The following is a 13,968-nucleotide window of genomic DNA, read 5'->3' on the forward strand; positions in this document are numbered from 1 at the left end:
TCGGTACAGAATTTGGATATAATAACATTTTCTGTAATAGTCTAAACAGTGTTTAGGCCTCCCGAAATTAACACTTTTAGGAGTTGATCTGATTAAACTATTTAATTGTGCCAAGGGAAATTACTCTCTTCAAACAGCTGTGACTAATTTGCTGAACTTGTACTGAAAAACTGCCATAATTATCGGTTTTTTTTTTTCTTCAACTTTGTATTCAGCTTCTGAATTCATGCCACAAACAAAGCAGCGGAGGAGCTGTCAATGATTGCATTGTGAGTACATGAAAGTGGTTGGCGTTTAGGAGACCACTTAACTTATCTGGAGCAGATCACTTCATCATTGACTTAGAAAGTGTCATTCTGCCACCCACACCCTGCTAATTTTCTCCTCCTCAGTCAGGAAACATTCACTACAGAAGGGGATGAGAATAACCACAGCAGTTATCAAGCTTGTCTCACAGCGAGGAAGCCTCGATTCCATGCCAGACGTACCTTTAGCTCAGAGGTGGATTGATGGATGGATTGAAGGATTCCAAATGAAATGTTCATTATACGTTATTAAACAGGCGTCTGAACCGAAACAGTAATAGTTTCAGTGTGAAACTAAATGTACAAAGAGCGGATCGGAGCAATTCAAAATTTCATTTAAAATTTTTATTACTCACAGAAAGACACAAACATGGTGATGTGCAGTCAGATTACAGCACTTACAAACATGTCACAGCTAGTCTGTGGTAGTCAGTGAATTTGGTTACAACATGAAAAATAGAAGTAATGAGCAGTTTAACAAACCACTTTTAGAAAGGGGATATTACTTTTTTAATGTTTAAAAAGCAATTAACCGAGTGACAGTAAAATACTCTATACAGTCTCCAGAGAAAAGCTTGCATCTTTTAGTTTCAATATAAATCCCAGTCTTAGTGGTGTCGACATGCTGCTGATGTCGCTGGTTGATTTCTCTCATTTGTATTTTCTATTTGTATTGTTTCTTGCCTCAGACTTCAGAATTCCCCCCTGTGTAAATAATAAAATAGGATAGGTGCACCAACATCTTTACAACAGCAGTTCCTGAACATTTTCAGCCATTCATAACTATACATCTAGACATCAAAGTCAGGTAATGAACACAAACACATGACACAGAGTTCCCAGGACATGACCTTGACAGCAGAGTACTATGTCCACTGTCACACATGGGCAAAAAACATACTATCTGATGATCCGGGGTAGTTACTGCCTCTGCATTTCCTTTGATGGTAAACTTATACCAAAGTGTCATTTCAGATCCCAACCAGAACAATAATGATCAAATGCAAGAGTTTAAAATGAAATTTCGTAACTAAACAAACCTCATTTGTTGCACAACACATGTTGAGAAAAACTCAACCCAGTGGGATTTTATTACGTTCTGTCCAGATGTGCTTTAAACATAAGAGTCAGGAATTATTTTTATAAACTGAGATTACAGTTTAACAAAAGGTACAGGTTTCAAAAGGAGATTAAGAAGGCGCAGAAATACAGCATCTTTGTCATGGCATGAACAGCTTTAGATCCACCAACAAGATTACACAACAGACAACCAGCAACAGCACAGCCAAGGAATTCTTGAGCATGTCAGCGTTGCATGGCTACATCCCTTATCTCTTCAGTATCCTCCCTACTCTTCTCCATCCCCAGAGGGCTCCTTCTTCTCAGCCACCACTTGGGCTGCTTCTCCAGCCCCATCTTCGCCCTCGGGGACATTCTCCTCCTCCCCATCTCCCCTCTCCTCCCTCTGTTCCCCCTCCTCCTGGTCCTCCTGATCCATGTCAAGCTCTTCAAAGGATGAGCCACTGCCCATAGACTCGTTCGAGCCTCTGTCGCTGTGGTCCTTGTGCGTAATGTCTTCATTTGCATCCAATACGTCTCGTAGAGGCAGGGAGGAGGCCAGGGAGGCGGCCGTGGAGGCAGCCAGGGAGGTCTCTCTGCTGTCCCAGGGCACGCCGCCGCTCACTGAGCTGACGTCACTGTGGGAATCTGCACCTGCAGCGATGTGGAACAGACACAGATAAAATATGTTTTATGGCAACTCAAACATACAGGTCATGTGAAGTAAACTGCAGGCGAACAATAAGCGTATGTCGAAAATACAGAGCTATGCATCATCTGGTATATATGTTATGATACATTACAGCAGTGGTATCCACCAGGGCACAAAACTTACAAGAATACCACAAAAAAAATATCTATCGCAATCATCATCACAGCTAGATTTTTCTCACCTCAATTTTGAGTTTAGAAGAAAACATTCAGAGTTACCAAATATTGTCACTTGTTGGGTAAAGAGTATGAAATGTATGTTCCCTACAAAATTAAATCCTTGTTAGGAGCCTCTTTACATATTTGGATACTTGTCGTTATTGAAGATGAACTGTGCAACTGTAATTATTCAAGAAGCTTGTGAGAAGTACCCCTTCGTAATACTCTGGCCCCTTGAAGTCACTCTTAGTTTAGAAAAGATTAATGACCTCTGCATTAGTGGCGTCTATTCACCGGTTTTGATATTTGACCAACAGAATAACAGAGTGTACAGAAATGTACAGATTATCTAGAGACTAGAGAAACGCCGTGCCCTGAGAAGCAAGAGGCTTTGCATTTAAAGCAAAAACAAACAAAAAAGAAGTTGTTTCTTTTTATACATCATTATGACCTCATCAAATTGCTCTGTGCACATTGTGATGAAATTAAGTTGTACATGGCTCATAAACTACAATGAGTTTGACATTCGTGGACGAGGATGGAGGATGTATCTATTGGTTGAGAGATCAGAAACAATAACATTACGCCCACTATTAAAGCCCATTCAAGATGATGCAAGGCTGGAAGGAGAGTTGAGTATGTGCATTTACATACTCAACTCTTCTTTGATCAAAGATAAGAAATGAGGTCTCATGAAACTTTTGAGTCTTCAGTCACTTAACATTCACCAGATACATCCCGGAAAAAAGTTTAACCCATCAGCTGAGCGCAGACAAACCAGAGTACCGTTAAAGACACAAAGAAGCCTTCATATACAGGCAGAGAGCACTTATTACCATGTTAATGTCATGTCCATCTGATTACCCAGTGGTACTGTGTATTTGACCATAACTTTGCAGAAAAGGTGAATTCTTGCTGCTGCTGTCTGCAGCACATAACACATACGTATGCTTAATCAAAAACAGTGTCCATTATCTTAATGGATGGCGATTTCCTCACCCACATGATCAGTTTTCAAATGCTTTCTGTCTGAACCTGAGTCTAATTGGCCTTTGATCCATGATGCACTGTGACCCAGCAGCCATTCATAATCGAGGACTGCTGTTATTCTCATGTGATTTCGTGTAAGCCATCCACAAAGTTATCACTGAAGTGAGCACAACTGGACATATGCGAAGAAGTCTGCAGAATGAAACAGTTAAAGAAAGGTTGAAATAAATTGCATCCAACCCTTCGAGGTACAAAGACAGACGAGCAGCAAAGACTGTCGGGTAGGTCGAAGGTATAAAGAGATGTTTAAAAAAATGAAAGATACAAATTAAATATCAGAAATATGATGTTCTTGCTTGGCCTCCCTAAACTTGCAAATGAATCATGACTGAGAAAGAAGCACATCACACCTCCCACCTACACAACAGTTATTACTCAGTGATTTCTTTATTTTTTTTTTCCAGCAAAAAGAGTCTAAAAGGCTGTATAAAAGAGCCTCTTAGGGAAAAATCGGACTAAAAACCAGCATTAAAAACAAATCAATAAACGTCAAAGTCAAAATCTCTCAAATGTCAGTTCCAAGATTGAGTGAAGAACCTCTGGTGAAAACATGAAAAATGACACGTTGAACATTAATCTAAATACATTTTGAGCTTGGATTAGTTGCACACGACAACAGTTTTTACCAGCAGCATTTTAAAACAGACCAGTTGTTGAAAGTGTTGCCTTTGGTCATCGTTTCTTCATTTTTGTGATTTTACCATGACGATGATTTGGATTATGATCTCACCTCTGTGTCGCATAAACATCTGCACTCATTAATAGTTTTTGCCTCTATTGGATTTTACCTAAAAGGAGAAAGATCCCTGACATCCAAGGTGTCAGGGACTTCTGACTCTTCTCTCACGCCGGCCTGTTGCCAACAGATATGGCGTAATATTGAATTATAAAAGTGAAACATGAGACGAGAGGTGTCCAATTCTGAAAGTGGCCCCAATCCGTTGAATCTATAAGAGGGAACTTCCAGTTTGAGTTCTCTGCGCAGCTTGATGCTGCTTCAGTCCAAAACTGATTTGTTACATGTACTCTGTGGAGTGCCCATTTCAGAGGCTAACCTCTGAAATGTCCCATGGTTTTTTGAGCGGAAATACCAGCATTGCATGGAATAGCTATTGATCACTGGTGGTGGTTATGGCTTGAAGCAAGAATGCTTCCTGCTAACTGTGTACTACAACCTTTCCTACTCAGCTCGTTCAGTTTCTAATACTGCAAATGTGAAACAGTTCATCAATCAGCCACCATCTGGATCAACCTTCAGTTTGTAAGGTAACTTAAATATACAGTGACTTGAAGGTACAGTATGTAGTATTGTTTTTGTTTCTGTCAGAAGAAAGCAGCCATTATGTCATTTTGTTGATATCTATGTGTTACACCTTAGTTAACAATACTGAAGCCCGAAGGTTAACCAGCAAAACCAGAAAATCCCAGTCTGCCCAACCATTTGACTCTTGCAGTCGGTGAGAAAAGCTGTAGGAAGTTGCAGGGGACCTTTTCAGCTCTTTATATCCTCACCATGACCCCGCGTGAACTCAGTGCAAAACAAGATGATGGGAAGCTGGAGTACTAGAAAAGTACTAACTAAAAAAACATAATGAATAGAACTGTAACAGAAATCCTTGACATAAGGCATACTGTGATTAACCACTGCCACGCAATGCACAAAGGTGACATCATATACATTTCACATGTGAAGGTTCACACACACTTCTTTATAGAAATCCTCCACACGTTATTTTTTTGTACTTGATTGCATTTTACCATGCATTTGTTTTGCTTCTGCAGAGGAAATGAGAGTCCTAAAATTAAAACGTGTTTAACAAGTGAAATCTGACTCGACTTGACTGTCCCTCTGGACCTGAAAACACAACAGTGCACATCACCTTCCTCCTGCTTTCACACTCCAAATAACTCCCATCCGTACATCTAAGTGTGTTTGTGCTAAATGTGTCATTGGGGACCCAAATACAATAAACAGAGAGTCTCTGAGCAGCTCGCTGAGGTCAGTCATTCGTTTCCATTCATTTGAATCCCTGCAATCTAATTATCACATAAAGCAGATCTGATCTGGTACACTGTGTAGAAAATCATATATGGGAAGTCCATTTAGGTTATTATGTCTATTTATGGGTCTGTTGATTAGCTGGCAAGTCCAAACAAAACCAATGGCAATGCTCTTGGGTGGTGTGTGAATGTCATTTGACGCAGTGGTATTGCTTTAAAATGCATAGAGACTGGTTTATGTGGTGATTTATATCCAATCTGCATGTCGCAGTGAAATAACTTTCCTGAGAGGCTCGTTTTACAATACAAGACATTTTACAGGGAATAATGGGTCTATTTAGAGTAATTGCATAGAAAGCCCCCCAAGGAAGAGTCTCAAGGTACTGGCCAACTTTGGCCCTTTCTACTACTGCAAGCCAGTCCCGAAATTGGTAGTGTGGTTGGAGCCTCTGAAAGTCTTTTAGATAACATTTGCCTAAATCAGTTGCTAAATTGGCCCCATTGGGATTATTAGCAGAGAATCAAGGTCTTCTTCTTCAAACTGTTTGAAACAGAGTTCTTTTTTAAGGGGGTAATTAGACACAGACATAGCTGAGGCATGCTGAGAAATTAGAGAATCACAGTCTGAGTGGATGGCAAGATAAATGTGACAAGAAAACAGAGGTTAAATGTGAGAAAATAAAGGGATTGTCTTGTTTGCAAATGAAGGCCTCAAGGAAAAAGTGTTTAATACCATCGCAAGAACGAAGGAACTGATGTTCCGCTCCAAAGTGGCATTAGTCACAATAAAATGAGATTATTAGTTTTTCTAATAGAAAAATAACATGTGGCAAGAAAAAGATCAAATCAATCCTGTAACTGCTGTAATTTCACTTCAATCGCTGAAGTCCATTGACAATTGAAATATTTTCTTTACAGCCAACATCAGAGCCTTTATTGCAGTATTTGATCTATTTTATGTATTTCTGGTATTCCCTGTCTGATTTATGATTGATCATTAATGAGTGTCATAACACACGCTGAAGCAGGGGGACAGAAGCTGATACTTCAAACAGTTATTAGTCATCTAAATTGAGCATTATGAATTCATCAGAGAATTTCATAACAATTTCAATCCATAATTTGAAGTATGTTGACAAAATAAAAAGCAAGCAATTTCTTGAAAGGCTGTTCTGACAAGAGCTTAGTTTAATAAATCCCCTGTGAATTTCTGCATGAAGTGGATATTTACTATCAGTATAAATGTTAGAAGAAGAAAAAAAGCCCACAGGCATGTTTGCCATTGGAGCAGATTTTGTTTCCACACAAAGATGAACAAAAATCTAGCAGCTCAAACAACTGCTGCTGAGATAACCAGGAAGACATTTCTCCTCCCTCATATATCTCCTCTCTCAATATGGACAAGGTTGTCTATGATATGGACAGTGAATAAAGGAAAAAATATTTATAGTCATCGACCTGCTGAGTTGGGATTTCCACTGCTCGCTTGTCAGACAAGGCTGAGCTGTGATGATGGAACTGGGTCCCATTAACAAAACATGGCTACGTCTGAGTCTGAGGCTGAGAACACAAATACAGGCACGCACACACCTTTCTTTAATTCAGACATAGAGTAAGTCTGAATAAAAGAAAGGTGTCTGCGTGCGTACTCTATCCTCAACTGCAACTCGCACTAAACCAAATTTGAACCAAAGTCTGACTCTAAAACAGTGATGCATACAAATTATACATTCACATTCTTTTACATACCTCAAGTTTTAGACTGAAAAGATTTGAAAGCTTTTACATTTTTATTATTACCGTAAATCAGGAAATCTTACAAGCTTGGTGCTCTTTTTATGACTTCCTCTCATCCTATACAGAACTGTTAAGCTAAGCCAGACAGGATGAGGGAAACTTTAATTAACACGCGCTTTATGAGCCTTTGTTGACCGTTCCAAATGAACTGTGATGCATCCTACTGTTATCAACTGTTCTTTATATGCTTTTACAACTCAACCCTCAGTACACCTCCTCTGCCTCATTAAATTTAACAAATAACTATCAAAGGTACACAGATGTGGTCGAATAGAAAAGGAACCCAAAACAATTTCTCTATTGAGTTGAAGGCAGGATTCTTAGTCTAAACCAAAGGACAGAAAGACAACAATCAGTGCAGCACTTAACCAATTAGGAGTCGGTGCTGGAAAGGCTATCACTCAATGAAATGTCCCTGACAGCCCACTGGGAGTTTGCCAAAGTCATCTGAAAAACTCTCAGACCATAAAAGCTAAATCCTGTAGTTTGATGAACCCTAAATTGAACTGCTTGCACATAATTTCTCATTTTTAATCAGGCAGCAAGCATGGCCTCATTGTCTTTGGGGATAGATTTTGATGATCGAGACCGAGACTGTTAGCGTATAAAGAAAGATATATGAAGAAAAATGCACAGCAATTGTGGCTATAAGACACTTTGTTAATGCTCAGGATGTCAGGCACGGGTTAAAGTTCACCTTTCAAGATTGAAATTTTCAAGATAATAAATCAAAGCATGAAAAAACTGGAACGTCCAGACAGATCTCGAGCAAAACTCAATGAACATCCTGAAAGCAGCTCGATGTATGTGCACAAACACTGCCAAATAAAAACATTGTGCAGTTTAATAGGAGATTGCAAGGAAAGTTCCAAATGAACTGATTAGCCAAATTTATAGTTTTATCTTCTTCTTACGAAAACAAATAAGTCATTATTTGCTGATAAGCTACAACCTGTGTCTTTTTGTTATTGTGTGACTTTGCATGTTTCTGCTCCATCACGTATGCCATGTACTAGTAGGAATAGTACAAATCCCGAACAATTATCAACAGGTACAGTTCAGAAAGAACATATTTGCCAGCAGAAAAAAAAAAAAATCATAAAAGACAATAAATAAATCTCTTCTCGGATGAATTTACAATCCAATTTTCATGAATAGTGCCAAAGAAGAATATAGCGCCGTCTGATAAGACGGAACACTCCTCAATAGAACATTTTACCTCTCATGAAACCTGTTTAATTTTCTATTACCAGCCAAACACATCACAGCCCTTTTAAGCTTTCTTTTGAACAGTAAAGTTGCTCCGGGTGTGAAATACTATGAAAGGTGCATAAAAGAATTTCCTCTGAACAAAGAATGAAGAAGATGTGACATATATTTGTAGATAACATATTCATTTTCTAATATGATACTCAGACAAATAAAAGAATGACCTGATGAAACAATATTGATTCAAAAGTCTTGTCTGAATGAGAATCCAGGCAGCAGAAAGTGGCGTCTCACCACCGGGCTGCTGCTTGTCATGAAAGAGCGAGAGGTTATGACTGTCCCTCGAGTGATGTTTGGACAGAAAATGAAGCTAATATCTTTTGTACAAACTTGACCGTGGTACCGTTTCTGTTTCCTCGCCCTAAACTGTCACTGTACCAACCACCTCGCTGTCGGCTTGTTCACACGATCATGACTGTGAAAGTGTGACTGTGCATTTGTGTGTTGGGCCTGCATCTGCTAAAACCGTTCTCCTCTGGTCTTTGTATTTTGTTAGTCTCATGCCTGTATGATCATGAAAAAGAATCTATAAAATCTCTGGGATTTACTCAAAAGTGGAGCTCATGCTGAAACATACCCACCTCCTTTGGACACAATTTTATATCAGTTCACATGAGCCTGAAAAAATAGACCAAACAGAAGCGAAACATCAGGGGTTGAGGAGGCCTCATAGCTGATGGGCATATTTTACTGGACTAAACTAGGGAATAAGAGGTATGTGGTTAGAAAATTATAGCCACTATTTACAATTAGATTATTAACGTCTAAACAATTTTATCATTACCTTGCTGGATTGATAGTTTGTAGGTGGGGCAATTTAATTAACCCGTATAGGTCAAATCAAAGTCTGCATGAATAAAAATCAATGGTATTGATGGTAAATGTGTCTTCATAGGTGTTTATGCAATGACATCAATTCCATCAGAAACATGCGTGATAGTGAGTCTGTCAACTGAACAGAATGCTGTGGATACAGTATCTATGTGAACTTAGCAGTGCAGTGTTATTGTTGGGGAAAGGTAAATGCGTTTCAGAAAACTGTGAACGTTCAAGGACGACAAACAGGTAAATAGGATCTGGACTGTACTCGTTCAGCATATTGTACCATTTGTGCAGTCATATCAACTGAACTGACCGTGTTGGTGTGGTATTAATTAAAGATACAGTGTTGTGTTGTTCATGGTTTTGAACAGTTCATAAATGCAACACAGAGTGAAGATTATATATTCTTCCACCTCTCACTCCAGCCTTATCCATTTGTAATACTGAACTATGTTTTGCTTCAAACAGGTGTTCATCTGGCTGCACAACTTACTGCTTAACCAAAGCTGACTCATTCTTGCAATGACAGAACAAGAAAAGAAGAGTCTCCTGTGCATATGAATAAAAACGTGTGTGGCTGCATCACAGTGTACAAGGTAGTAGAGACTTAATTACAAATTACTTTCTCCTCCAGATCATAAAACATTCAAGATCAACTTAATTTTATCCGAATTACTCCACTGTAATGCTTTCTAGCAATCTAGTTCTATGTTATTAACTTTCTCATTTGTTCGAAAGGCAAGAAATAATCAGAACCGGGACTCGGTCTGGTGATGCTGACAAACTAATTTAAAGTTGAAAATAGCCTCGGCTTTTAGTTTGCCAGCTTTTTCACTGTCTCGACTGCAGTCAATTCCTCTGTACTTGTGCTGCGAGGGACCTTTACCTGCTTCAGGTAAAGGCACTTCATTCCAGCGGATGCAGGAAACCAAACGTGCCTAAACCGAGAGACATTCACAGACCATGTGGAGCTTTCCCCTCATCCTTCTCCTTCTCGATTAGTGTTCACAGGAGTTGTTGTATGATGAAAACTTAACACAAACAATACCTGCAGTACATCTGTCCACTTCCACCCACTGTGACAAAACAGACCAACACCATTTTCTTTCTAGAGATTTGTACACTGACAAGGTCAATACAATCATAAGACCAACCTGCAGGTTCCAGGCAGTTTTAGAGAGTAACAGCAGCAGAAGAGGCACTTGCACTTGAAGACACATACTTATAATGACAGAGCAATTATAGAGTCTCACATATCCCCTGTCTTCAGTGATGAAGGGCAGGAGAGGAGTCAGTGGGGTGTCAAGTCAAATAAAAGTTGCTCAAGCGTTTCTCTTTTAAACTGCCAGAATCTATAACATCAGAAAACAATGTTTCTATTAACATGCTTCATTACACTGAACTTAAACAACAACATGAACTTGATGAACACAGAAAAGCTGTTTTTGAAGACGCATTTTTTTGCGCTTGTAGTCATCATAGATGGAAGTGGTCAGAAGTCCATCACCTGTGCATCACTGCCACCCAGAGAGGCATCGTTGCACAGCGTTTTCATTTCATTCAACTTAAGCAGGCAGAACTACTGAACTCGACTTAGTCCACACAGGCTACTTAATATATGCTGTGGTTGAACAGTGATGAAAATGAAGATTAAACCCTTAGCTTTGTCTCCTGTCACCACTGACTGATTTGGCATGCATACTTCTCATTGAAATAACCCCAAGTCTGCAATAGCAAGAAATTTCAGCGTAAGACATACACTTGCAATAATGATCCCCACCAGCCCACCTGTCGCACATTTGTAACATGAGCATGTCAAAAACATTGTCACCTTAAAAGCAAATTTAAGAAATCTACCATACTTTAGGAATGAGATAAGATTTTTTTGAGGGTTTTAAAGCCGTTCTTACTGCTCTCTTCCTCTTACTACTTTGAAAGATGAAGACGCCTTTTCGGTTACTTGAGAAAGGTACTTTGGCTGTCAATTATTACACCGTATCTCAGAATGTATGACCTTTTACCTGTAATGTCAGTTCCTCTGTCCTCATCAGAGTCCTCTTCTTTCGTGTCTGTTTTCAACTCGTCTTTCATTTCTGGCACAAAGAAATCCGTCTGGCGAGACAGTGGGACCATATAGTTGATGACACCTGAATTACAGATCTCAATATATGGGAACGCAGACAGCTTCCTCTCCTGTTAGAGATGGACAAAGCAAAAAACACAAAATTAAAAGTCAGGCGCGCAGTCAGAAGGTGGTAATACCACCACAAGCATGCATTGTTCACACCTCCACAAATGCTTCTCTAATGAAGTAAGTGTTAACCTTTATTTGTTACCTTGTAGCAAAACAATATATTTACACAGCCAATATGAGGTGCAAACTTCTTACATAACTTCAAAACTCACCAGTAAACAAAGCATATACAGTTAATTGACAATTTTTTGGCCCATTCCTTTTGCATTAGAGATTTAATCTGACTTTTTGCTGTAAACCGCGAGACGGTCGGAAAAAGGAGCAAAACACGATATTGAAGTGAAGAGCATGATGGTTTTTCAATGGATAGAAAATCTCAGACAAGCACAAAATATCTAAGATATGTAGCTTCAAAATGTCTTCACTTTGCTGACATAACACTATGTCTTTCACACATGAATATGAATATACTGTATGCCCTCCCATGTGAGTCCATTAAAGTTGCATTACCATCCACATTGATGTGTCTACATTTGCACTCTCCAGTGGTGTGTGTAGAAAGTGGAGAGTTTATAAATATTATACCATATTTTCTCTAAAGAGGACATTAGCCTTGCATAATTTTGTTTTATGCTTTCATATAGTTCTCAAGGGACTGCAGAAGAGTGAACTCTCTGATGAGCCATCGCAGTACAGCTGGAGGAAGCGGGGGTGAGCTGCACAAGCTGGTCTCCGTTAGAATCAGTCGCAAAGTGACAGATGAATGTTTTAGTGTGGGGCGCAAAGCAAGATTCCAAGTGCCGTCGATAAATTAAACCTAAAGCACTGCACGTCGATCACAATAAGATCCGCTTATTGTTTTCTATAGTAATACTTTTTGCAACATCTCACAATAATGATGCATTTATTGCCCCCAATACTGAGCATGGTCCCCAGATTTCTCCTGCATCCCCCATGAAGTTCTCTAGGCCTGCAACAAATTTGAGTCCTACTGACTGCATGATATACAAACACTAACTGAGGGAGACTGTATTACGTTCCATGATGCAACTTTGACTTCCAGTTTCTGTGACTGCAGCGCTCTGTCTGACATTGATGACTGAAGTGACTGGTTTGGACTTCAGCTGGATTTGTGGTTAAAGTCCAGCGAATATTTGCCCCTGCAGGGATTTCTGACAGGTGAATGGCCAAAACACCCCAGGAGCTCGGGAGGTATGCACTTTCAATGAAATGCTCCAGTCAGCACAGCTACGGCTGCACACACAACTGAGCCATGTAGCTGTGTGACACCAATTACCCAGTGTGTCAAGGTAGAAACTGTTCCAAGAGTGTGTAAAAACACACGCAGCCATATAATGAGTTGTAGGTGCTGGTCAAACTCCATAATGCATGGCTCTGTATCATAGTATGTATCGACATTTCTGAGTCTCAGAGGACATGCAAAAGTTATTGTTGGGGAAAGGTAAATGCGTTTCAGAAAACTGTGAACGTTCAAGGACGACAAACAGGTAAATAGGATCTGGACTGTACTCGTTCAGCATATTGTACCATTTGTGCAGTCATACCAACTGAACTGACCGTGTTGGTGTGGTATTAATTAAAGATACAGTGAAGACCATTTCCTGCTGTATTCTGGAACTGTAAGGTGAATTGTTAATAAAGTCAATAATCAACAAATGCAGCTCCATAATACTAAGCAAATGAACATTGTAAATATTTTCCTGTCAAAATGGGTACATTTCACTATAAAAAAAATACTCATACATGGTAGGAATTTTTTTCACAAGTCAAAAAAGAACGTCCTTATTGTACATACTTTCTTTGAATTGGGGATGAGTACAACACCATTTGCAAGAGATAAATCAAAGTCCCTCAATTTAAAAAGAGCACAGACCTGAAGTGTCCAGGTGAAGAATGAAACTGCTCTGCCGTTTAAGAATCAGCTTTTTCAAAACCTACTCAATCTGTAACAATTTATGAAGTGAAAAGACTGTCGAAATAATTTCTAAAAGAACTGTGACTGCATAAATGTGTTTCTGTGCTGAATAGTACTTTTGCATCCTCCTTTTCTGTCTGGCAGATCTCCTGTGACTTCCTTTCACATACCCTCTCCCACACAAACATGTTATCAAATAGATTTCACACTTTTTTATATTAAACAGTATATTTCTCACTATTTGAATGTTTATGCTCCCGCTGCTCCTCCTCTCATAGTGTGAATGTTCTCAGAATTTGGTAAATGCCACATCTCTATATTTAAATGGATATACAGGCTTGCAAGGTTGTCATGGCTGCGTGACAAAAAGAGCTATTCTGGGCTATTCCAAGAGGGAGAGAAAGGAAGAAAGAAAGAGATGAACAAGTTGGATGGTCTAACAGCAGTAACCTGGCTCATTTTCCCATGGGTCAGGGTGATCTCAGCTGATTGATTGGTTTTAATCTAATCCTAGCAACAAAAAAAAACAAGACTGTGGGAGTTGGTATGAATCACCTGGCTGCTACACACAGAGGATCCAGCCCTGGGGCCGCCTATGCAAATGAGTGCCCATATCCTTGAACCTGCTCCGATAATGAGCAGGGAATTTGAGACAAAGACAGTCA

General features: G+C 39.4%; 1 protein-coding gene across 1 annotated transcript in view; it reads right to left on the bottom strand.

Moving 5' to 3' along the window:
• Positions 1–641: 641 nt before the first annotated feature.
• Positions 642–13,968, bottom strand: part of tex264a (testis expressed 264, ER-phagy receptor a) — a 69,292-nt gene continuing 55,965 nt past the window's right edge. Inside the window, exons 3-4 of the mRNA XM_080494632.1 lie at positions 11,195–11,366; positions 642–2,018 (exon numbers count right to left, since the gene is read on the bottom strand). Coding sequence (XP_080350758.1) covers positions 1,654–2,018; positions 11,195–11,366 — 537 coding nt within the window. The 3' untranslated portion in view covers positions 642–1,653. The remainder of the gene's footprint in view (positions 2,019–11,194; positions 11,367–13,968) is intronic.

This window comes from Blennius ocellaris, assembly GCF_963422515.1.
Source record: "Blennius ocellaris genome assembly, chromosome: 4".
In the NCBI taxonomy this organism is placed as follows: Eukaryota; Metazoa; Chordata; class Actinopteri; order Blenniiformes; family Blenniidae; genus Blennius; species Blennius ocellaris.